The sequence below is a fragment of the Paramisgurnus dabryanus genome, chromosome 8 (genome assembly GCF_030506205.2).
Source record: "Paramisgurnus dabryanus chromosome 8, PD_genome_1.1, whole genome shotgun sequence".
NCBI classification, from domain to species: domain Eukaryota; kingdom Metazoa; phylum Chordata; class Actinopteri; order Cypriniformes; family Cobitidae; genus Paramisgurnus; species Paramisgurnus dabryanus.
Window position 1 is genome coordinate 11481842 of NC_133344.1, and position 10636 is coordinate 11492477.

Genomic DNA, 10636 nt, shown 5'->3' on the forward strand with positions numbered 1-10636 from the left:
CACAACAGACCCGGAAGAGTAGACAATGCTGAATAAAGTCACTGCTTCAACATATTCTAACTGACCAACTGATGTCACATGGACTTCTTCAGGGCTATTCAAATCCGGAGCACTGCAGAGTTTAGTTCCAACCCTGATCAAACACACCTGATTAAGCTAATCAAGGTCTTCATGATCACTATACAATCACAGGTGGTTAAGTTTGATTAGGGTTGGAGCTAAACTCTGTAGTGCTCCGACCCTCCAGGGTAAGATTTGAATAGCCCTGGACTACTTTGATGATGTTTTTATTACCTTACTAGACATGAAAAATATACCGTACATAGATTTACAATGGAGGGTCAGAAAGCTCTCGGACTAAATCTAAAACATCGTAAACTGTGTTTCCAAAGATAAAATGAGGTCTTACAAGTTTGGAATGACATGAGGGTGAGTCGTTAATGACATTGTTTATTTTTGGGTGAACTATCCCTTTAAGGTTACAATATTTGCAATATAATACGCTTTTATGCTTGCCTAACGAGAAAGGCAAGGAAAGGCTTAAACGAAAGACTTACATTTTTCCTCTGTGATATTTTTTACTTAATCCGCGGGTCACATACGATCCATCGCACCACCTAATAAAAGTTACAAAACAAATTTTTGCATAATGATTACCTTCAAAAATGGTTCAGAATTGATAAGGAGGGTGCTGTATCGATGAACAGGAGTTCATGCATTGATATTTTGATCACAGCACTACTGGACTGTAAGTATGCAAAAAGTGTTTGCAGATTTAGCTGTTCCATGGCAGATTGGATTCTTCAAAGTGATTGAAAGCCTGACTTTTTTCTTTGCATATTAGAATTTTTACTAGTAGTGTTATTGTTCAGTTTATTCCTAAAATTTTACAGTTTTGTTATTTACATTCTAAATCCATATTTAATTGTGTTGCTCTTTTTGTAAATCTAAATACAGTATTATAAAGAAGAATGTTCTGGAGTCATTAAGTAGATATGATGGTTCATGGCGAAAGGAGGCTCTATCTCCAGATATCAGGTAATTTAGATGTGGCACATCTTTTTTTATTATATATTTTATATAATTTATTTTAAATACATATTTCTACTACTGCACGATATTGAAAAAAATTGACATTGCAAATTTTTTCTGTGTTGTATATTGTGAAATAAGCACCACTGACACTTATCAGATTGTATTTGACCTCTTGTCACTAGACCTCATGACAAGAGGTGTTTATGGTATTAGAAACCTCTTGTCAAGTAGTCAGATTTTTAAACCTTCTTTGGACCCATATTAATTTGTACCACCATATCTTTCGAGAAGTGAAATGTTACTGAATCTGTGATTTCTCTCTGCTATTTGAAACAGAATAGTGTAGTGTAACACTGGAAAAGGCTTTTGTAAAACACTGGAAAAGGCTTTTGTAAAGTGACTATTACATATGTTCACATTGCAGTGTCGATGCTGAAATAATATATTGTTGTGATTTTGTGAAGTTAATCAGTTTCTCTGTCAATGTCAAACTCATTTCCACAGTACACTTTCAGCCACACTGCTGACAGAGGATCATTACAGATGTTCAGTGTGTACAGAGGTCTTTAAGAATCCAGTTTCTATTCCCTGTGGACACAGTTACTGCAAACACTGCATTGAGATCTACTGGAGCAAACCAACTCAAGCTGAATGTTACGCTTGTCCTCAGTGCAGAAAGAGGTTCAGAGATCGGCCTGTGTTAAATGTAAATGTTGCTTTAGCTAAACTGATAGATGAACTACAGCAGGCTGGGTTTAGTCCTGCTCTTCCTGCTCACTGCTATGCTGGACCTAAAGATGTGTCCTGTGATATCTGTACTGAGATGAAGCTCAAAGCTGTTAAATCCTGTTTGACCTGCTGTGTGTCTTACTGTGAGACTCACGTCAGACAACACTACACTGTACCAGCACTACAGAGACACAACCTGATGGAGGTGATAAAAAACTTCAGACTTTATTTAATATATCATTGCTATGTCAGCCATTGTTAGCTGTGTCTCAAATGATACCACAAGAACTTTTCTTTCATTATCATTTTTGTCATTACTTTCAAAAGTAAATTATGAACATCAAATACTTAATTTTTTTCTTTTGTTTATTCAGCCTTGCAATGCATCAAGTATGATGACTACATTATCCAGAACAGAGAAAGAATTTCAAGAAGAGATCAAAGACTTGACAGCAAAACTGAAATTGGTAACAGTGTAAAGCTTCCCTTTCTTGAAATACCACTTAAAATGTGTGACATTTTTAAGAAATCTGAGATTTGTTTTATTCTCTAAATTTTCAGACATTGACTGAAAAGGATGCACAGGCAAAACGTTTGTGTAAAGGATTTGAAGTTCATTGTAATAGTGAGTGAATATCATGCCATATTTTTGAAACTATCATCTTTGCAAGACAGTATTTAGAAAGATTTTTGTAAAATACATAGATACATATTATTACGTATTTATTTTTCTATGTGACTTTTCAGATTTCCCCATGGACATTATTGAAGTGTCTGCTCTTGGTCGTCCCTTGTGTCTTGGAATGTTGTATGACACTAAAAGTGATTATTACAGTCGAAGTAAGTTTCTTTTGTGGCTTTTAAGGGGGCAGTTATATTATTAAAGATGAAAGAACACTGATGCGCTTATGGTGTAATTTCATGGGCTTTTTTATCATTTCAATTTTTGTTTTTCAGCTTCTTTTCTGTGGAGTGATGGCACTATTGCCTCTATGAAACTGTCTCTGCCTCGACTTCAAGCAGATGTGAAAATTCTAGAAAGTGACTCTCTGCAGGACAGATTCAGAGCTCTTGAAATGTCTTCAGTGTTAAGAACAAAAGCTCTCAATGGTAAAGTAAACGGAGCTGCAGCTTTTCTGAATCACCCAGTTCAGTCTGAACATCAGGACCAAGTTACACTGCACTATAAAACCACCACCAGACTGGACATGATCAGTCCAACACTGTTACATGAAGGAGTTTCTCCATCAGTCATTAATACAACCACAGCTACACATGTGATCATAGCTGTGAGCTACGGAGCTCAAGCCTTCTTTGTGTTCGATCATTGGTTGAATAAATCAGAGAAAACTGCAGAAATGAAAGATGTAATCAAGAAGATGTCCTCTTCTTTTTGTGCAAGTCACATAATCTCAAGCCTAAATGACAATGAAAAAGCTATGAGCTTGTTATGTAACTGTAGTCTCTACATTGATGTGGGTGACTGGAAGAGTCCAGTGTCTTTTGATGAGGCAGTGAAGATCTATGGGTCTCTGCCAGAACTGCTTGGATCTCAAGGTGAGAAAGCTGTTCCTGTGAAGGTTTGGCTTTACCCTTTGAAGAAACTGGAGAGGACCTCAGCGTGTGCTGCTCTCAGTGGAGTCAATGAAAGTTTAATACAAAGAGCTGAGAACATCCTAGAACATCTGAATAAACAGATCAGGAAATGTCAGGATTTTATGACAAGTCCAGATAATCTAAGTGTTGTTATTTGGTTTCCTGCTTTGAAAAATAAATTGGTGGAGTTTTTAGAGCTTCTTCAGAAATACCAGACAGATTTTGAGGAAAGAATCACAGAAATTGCTGAAGATTTTGAAGTTAAAGTAGAGGAAGGAGACAAGCAACTTCAACTTCTCATAGACAGACATGAAAAATCACTATTCAGTGTAGATAACATAAACCGGTGGCTGGAGGATAAAGAAACTGAACTGAAGATTTTAAATGACTGTAAAGCTGCAGACATCACTGTTGTGAAATCACAGTCAGAGTTACATCAGATCATAAATGACCCACAGATAAACCGAGTGATGTGTTTCACTCTTACCTCACCAGATGATGAAGATTCATTCCTCACTGCTCTGAAGCACCATATTGAATCTGATCACATTACACCAACAGATTCACTTCAGTCCAAACCTGTTAAAATCAATCAGAAACGACTCATTGATTTACAATTGTATATTGCTGCTAAAGAGGCAAATGAAGAAACAGAACAAACCAGATTCATTGCTGCATCTGTACCAGATGATGCATTTCCTAAATTCACTGTGCAGTTTTATTATGCTGGGATGATTGTGAGCAGAAACATGAAACTTGAAGTGAAACCAGATCTACCTCAGATAGTTCAAATAAAACACAACAATGTGTCTGTAAAGTGGAATCATTTACAGAATAAAAGCATTGACAGATATGTGGTGGAGTACAGAGCTCTAGAGGATGATGGACTGAATAACAAAACTTGGAAACAGATCACTGTTAATGCTCACACTTTTATAGAAAAGTTTGTTTTATCTGATTTAGAATCAGGCACAAAATATCAGCTCAGATATGCAGCTTGTGACAACAACAGTATGAGCAACTTCAGCTGGATTATTAACTTTAAAACATCTGCCGCAAGACCAGGACGACCCTCTGTTACTAAACTGAGCAGAGATACTCTCAGACTAACCTGGTTAAAAGCTGAAGCAGATGAAGATTGTCCAGTTTTGCAGTATGTGGTTGAGTATAGAGAAGCAGGACTGGAGGGCTGGTCATCAGTATTAACACAAGGACCTCAGTGTGAATTTACTTTAACTGAACCTCACAGCACCTGCTATAGAGTCAGAGTATCTGCTGTCTATGAGGACATCACCAGCAAACCTTGTGAGGAAACATCTGTACCTGTGGATGGTGAGTTCCCTTTAAAATTATAACTACAATTAACTCTTACCTTTCTTTGCTTTGAATTACACTTTATTTCTTAATATTCTCCTGCAGTCTGGACCATAAACCTCTCAAAGACAAAGACCTTCATCCTCCTAGAAGTGCTGAAACTCCAAACAGAGAAGAAACCAGTAGAGCTGATAGACTGGAGAGATGATGAGAGTGAAGTGAGAGGATTCATCCAGTGTCTGCCATACATCTCACAACTGAGGTATAATGAGAAATGTTAATGCTGCTGTTTTTAATTATATATAATTCAACGGCCTGTCGTCAATTATTCTTTACATATTCAAAATAGTCTCTCTTTCGCACCACCTCTTACCATGGATATATATGTAGATAGATTCCGTATACAGAAGTTTCAGACACATAACTGCTAAGTTTGGTTTTACACAATACATACATGAACTGCACATTTGCAGCAGTATAATTTTTTTAGCACTAATATTAACAGGTCACAGCACTTAAAATGCACGTATAAGGAGCTGATCGTTTCAGCACAGTGTCTACGAGGCATTCATGTAACATACTATGAACTGATCTACTGATCCACGCCTTCAACTGTGTCATTTAAAAAAATTAAAATTTCAATAAAAATGAAAACAACACATTTTTAACATTATTCTTAAACTGGTGGTCTTCTTCCTCCGCTTAATTTTTCAGTTTACAAGGTCCGTCATCTAAATAAGGATTATGAACAGTGCCAGCGCAACTGGCTTTTAAAGAGGACGAGAGATAAGACTCTCATTGGTTTATTGCACGTTACACCCAAAACACACCCATTACTTATTAGGAAAACATGTACAACCCTTTTCGTTCGTGCGCTCGGCACACAAACCATTTTTCCCGTCGTTAAATTGACAAAAGTGGCATCGGACATGCCCATTTAAGCCGTGAGTGTGAATGGCAATGATAACCTCCAGCTCCTGCTCATACTGTATAGTTGTGTTTGGAATAATATGGATAAAATATTACCCATCCATTTGGAAATTTTTAAGTAAACACATACTATTAAATCAATATTTCTTCAAATATGCACTCTTTAGTACTATTAGGACGGGATTAGTTTTCCAAACGACGTTTGAGTTTCAACGTGTCCCCCAGGACGTCTGTGTTTTTATGTACCGATTCGAACGGGATTAAAATGATGCAGGCTATTCCAGAGATGGGAGTGTCTGTTTCATGCATTTGGGTGTTGCAGAAGAGCACGTGCTCTGGATACGCGTGTTTGTAATGTTTAATATTTTGCTTTAAATGTAAAATTATGACAGAACATGTAATTTATTAATTTAATTTTTACAAATCAAAATAAAATATACAAATCCAACTAAAGTAACGTTAGCCTACGTGTTTTATATAACTGTCTGCTTATAATAAACACAAAAGAAATGAAGAAATAATGATTAATAAAAATTTATTATCTTTATTAATTGACATTACCATTCCGGAGTTGAACAACTTTGAACGGAGTTTCTTATAATGTTAATGAAATTACAGTGGCCAGTCTTAACAGTGTTTGATATTCAGCTCGTCTTGATTTAATTATTTTATTTTGCCAAATGCAAAAAACATTCATATCTGAATGAATGGGACTCAGGAAATACAATATTCGCCCATTAGTAAGACCTTACGGCAGATCATGTTGGCCAAAACACGAAATGAACCGCGTTTTCAAAAGATATTGCGGGCAAACACAGACATTTGCATCCGGACGGGATTAAATTTCTCAGAGGACCTCTGAGTTCGGCGAAAAACAGTAACGTTAGGTAAATTTCTCTGGAATTCTTACGGAGGTCGTCAGAGAAAAACACAGACATGGTCGATTCGGACGGGATTAAAAACACAGAGGACCTCTGATAAGCACGATTTTCTCAGAGGTCCCCCTGTAAATCTAATCCCGTCCGAATAGGGCTTTTGAAGTAAAAGCCCCAATGGATGTTGGTTTGTCGAGTGCTTTTGTTTTATGACGACCATGCAGAGGTATTTTTAATGACTGTGACTCAGGGTCATATTTCAAATTAAATACTTAAATTAAATACAAATTAATGTAAAAATGAAGATATTACTTAAACTGCTTGCCATTGTATTTAGGGAGCTTCAAATAGCTTTTAGACTAACCGTATGCATACGGCAGCTGTTACGAACACTGGTCATAGGATTAAATAATGCTGACGTTGTTCCGTGATTTCGTGGTATTTATAGGAGGTTTATTCAGCGACCACCAGTCTGACGTTTGGACGCGGGGCGTGCTCATGAACGCAGGTCATGTGATCAGCCGAACAGCTGATCATAGCTGGACAGGGTGGGTTTTTAATTCTCATCTCCATAAAAAGATGTAGTAGTAAAAGGCTAAAAATCAATATCCATTGCTGATAGTTTCTCGTCATTGTGGAGAGCGCAGTTCATGGTTTCATACGTTTATGGTTGTTAACGCGGAGTTTCGCGGAATTTTCGTCAGCGGAAAAAATTAAGAAATTCGACCCTAAGCACTTAGTTCCAAACAGTTCCCACGTGACTTTTATGTGACTGGAGAAGTGTTTTTTGTAAGTTTTGTCAACATTTCCGTTCACTGGGAGCGCAAAGATACATGCACTCTCTCATCCATGTCTCTCTCACTGCACCTCTCCCACGTGCACGCGCTCTACTATCTGACCGAAGTCCGAACACAAATCCTCATGTATTTGATCAGTTTTATGCGTTTTAAGCGAGCTGAGGCAAACTAACTATCCCTCGCATCGATCCCTTGTGATTAAATGTCATTTGGCGGACCCTCTGCTGTTCCGTTGTGGACGTGGACCCCCCATGATCTACGGAGCTGTCTTTAGTAAAAGCAGTTGTTTCATGTAGGCCTCAACTAACTATTTTTTATTAATTTTATTTACTTGCCATCTATACATTAATGCTGTTCAGTTAACTGAACATTACATTAGCAAGTCATAAACATATTACAAGAGTTTACGATTAACTAAGAATAATAGTCAACTTTATAGTCGTTAATATTACGAAATAAGAAAGTTTGATGAAGTATGCAGCCTAGAAATGCGACCTCTGTAGGCTGCAGCCTTCGGATTGAGAAACGGCCTCTGTCAAACTTTGTCAGGCGCCTGCGTAATCAACTGGCATGGACCATCAAAGGCTGGGGGGCATACTTTCTATACTAGAGCAATTAAATTATCTCGTTCCCCCTTTTTTGCATGGATAAAAAGTGCCTAATAATATTTCTATAGGCTTATGAAATTCTATCAGCATTACAATTTTATTTCATTAGGCTATTTTTGGTGCCCTCTCAGCACCTGGTGCCCTAAGCACAGCGCTTTATGGGAGTGACGGGGCTGATGCTTTGTTTTAGGAGATATGTACCTGTTTACCACTTAATTCCTTAACTACACCATTAGCTTGCATTTAAAATATAATTTTTTATGAAAAATGCACATAAATTATGATCAAAATTTCATTTAAATTGTTTCTAGATATTGATCTAGATGTTTTGTTGAATTTGGCCATCTGCTGGTTTGGCCAACTGCTCACATTACTACTTTAGTGATACATTTTGTGAATTTATGTATGTATAAACATTAAAATATTTCAAATAGTATAATTTTTGTAGTTTTTGATACCCGTGAAATGTCTGTTTTTACAAAATGGCACAGAAATTTGACTGAATATACTGTAAGTGTGTGTGCGTGCGTGCGTGCGTGTGTGTATTTTATGCACATCCCGGGTTCAGAATTGATGTGCCTAAATCTTGTTCTTCTTCCTTCATTTCTTTACGCCATTCCAGCATCTATGGCTATATTCATGGCGAGAACTGGTTAAGTAACTGGACAAGTTGATTAATACACAAGTAGGGGGAGGGACAATTTGGCATCTCCAATTTGCCTAACTTGCAAGTTTTTGGCCTGAGGGAGGAAACCGGAGTACCCAGAGTAAACCCACGCTAACACAGGGAGAACATGCAAACTCCACACAGAAAGGCCAACTGCCCTAGCTGGGGCTCGAACCAGGGATGCCTAAATCATATACACGCTACGTTTATGTGCTTCCTGGGCACAGAATTGATACACTTGAATCAACCTCACATGGGAATCCTTGCACCGCAATAGAAAGTTAATTACTGTTAAAACCATAGACTTTAAAAAAGATGGACAGCGCAACGTTGCCTCCTTCCATTGTAATGAATTGAAGCTAAAAATGTACATAAACACATCAGTTTGGAGCCAGAGGCGGAGCCATAGTATCAAACTTCCACCCAAACGCTTGGGTGCCCAATTCAACCGCGCCAATCATAACGACACGCCCGTTGCTATAGCATCAAATTACTAGCTAAAATGAAACACATATCAGTGTGATGACAACTACCTTAAAGGACCAAAACACTATTTTGGAAAAAATAGCCTTCTTGAAACAAACTGAAGCAAACCCCCGCCTCACAATAACTGTGACACACTGACAGCTGATAACGAAAATGTTATGCTATCTAAGCGATCTGTTGTTGCTTTACGGTTTTCATGGCAAACATCTTGCCCCAAAATCTGACTGCAAATGCTGTGTGCTCGCCGCTGGCATGCAAAACATATATTTTGCCAACTTGTCCATAATGAATAAGTATTATATCACACAATATGAATATGATTTTTTTAATGAGATATTCAAAAACTACTTGCACAGTGTGATAAATTCAATGCAGTTGTGCACTTACATTATCCCAAAAGTTCCAAAGGATTTATAATCCAGAGAAATTCCTATTTTTAAATTATGACTCGTCCCTTGTCTCCCTTGTAATTGTTGCCCTTTTATTGACTTAATATCCGCTCTATCCTCTATTTCCGGTAGTAAACTGTGGCAACACAATTAAACAAGTGCGGAAATAAAATAAACTTTTTATGACCTTTATTTTATTATTACATTCTGAATATACTGAATCATCATGTATTGACTTCCTTCATACTAATTATTTAATGTCATTTTAGTATTTTCTTATTTTTGTAGGAAATTTCAAATGATCAACAGTATGTTTATACTCAAAATCTGTTGTTTGCTTTGTCATAACTAACAGAATCCTGTTTGCTTTCTGTTTAGATTTGTTGAACCACCAAATGAATCATCTGAACTGTGGGAAAATAGAAAGAGATTATTTATACTGGATTTATGTCTTCAAGCTGCTGTCTGTCAGAAAGAAACCATAGAGACAACTGTGAAGATGCTGCTGTCATCTGTCAATTATGAGAAATGTGATTTTCTGCTGGATCTGTACTCACATGTGAAGGACTATGAGAGTCAAACAGACAGCAGTGTCCTACCAGCATTACAGTCAATTTATCAGTCATGTCCTGCAGTCTGGATCATAAACCTCTCAGAGAGAAAGACCTCCATCCTCCTAGAAGTGCTGAAACTCCAAACAGAGAAGAAACCAGTAGAGCTGATAGACTGGACAGATGATGAGAGTGAAGTGAGAGGATTCATCCAGTGTCTGCCATACATCTCACAACTGAGGTAAGATTAAAGCTATTTACACTGCAACAAACTCAGTTGTTCGCCTTTGTCTGTGTGTCACCCCAAAAAAAGCCTTTTACAGCGCTTACATTTTTGTAATGTCACGTGTCAGCTCTTATTTTTCTACTTAATCATTATATGGAGTTGGTAGTCAAGATTGGACAAAGATTTGTGATCCTATGTAGTGGGCCGGTCTGGGCCAAAATGCCAGGGCCAATTTTTTTGTCCGAGTCCAGCCAGGTAAACTATACCAGAGTCTTGGTGCAGCCACAGCAGTCTCCTCTTGACTTCAGTCTAGCCCGAGGTGCATTTAACTGTCTCTGGTTGGAGGATCTAAGAAACCTTACAGGATTATTGAGGCTGACCTGAAGTGTAGGGGGCTAGTTGCGTATGAATATAACAATGTACCAGGGTGTCG

At 37.6% G+C, this 10636-nt stretch overlaps 1 protein-coding gene across 1 annotated transcript in view; it reads left to right on the top strand.

Moving 5' to 3' along the window:
• LOC135771885 (uncharacterized) overlaps positions 1-10222 on the top strand; it is a 28208-nt gene extending 17986 nt beyond the window's left edge. Inside the window, exons 3-10 of the mRNA XM_065282235.2 lie at positions 958-1038; positions 1540-1969; positions 2139-2231; positions 2326-2389; positions 2512-2604; positions 2722-4692; positions 4780-4936; positions 9805-10222. Of these exons, the coding sequence (XP_065138307.2) occupies positions 958-1038; positions 1540-1969; positions 2139-2231; positions 2326-2389; positions 2512-2604; positions 2722-4692; positions 4780-4936; positions 9805-10222 (3307 nt within the window). The remainder of the gene's footprint in view (positions 1-957; positions 1039-1539; positions 1970-2138; positions 2232-2325; positions 2390-2511; positions 2605-2721; positions 4693-4779; positions 4937-9804) is intronic.
• Positions 10223-10636: the final 414 nt, after the last annotated feature.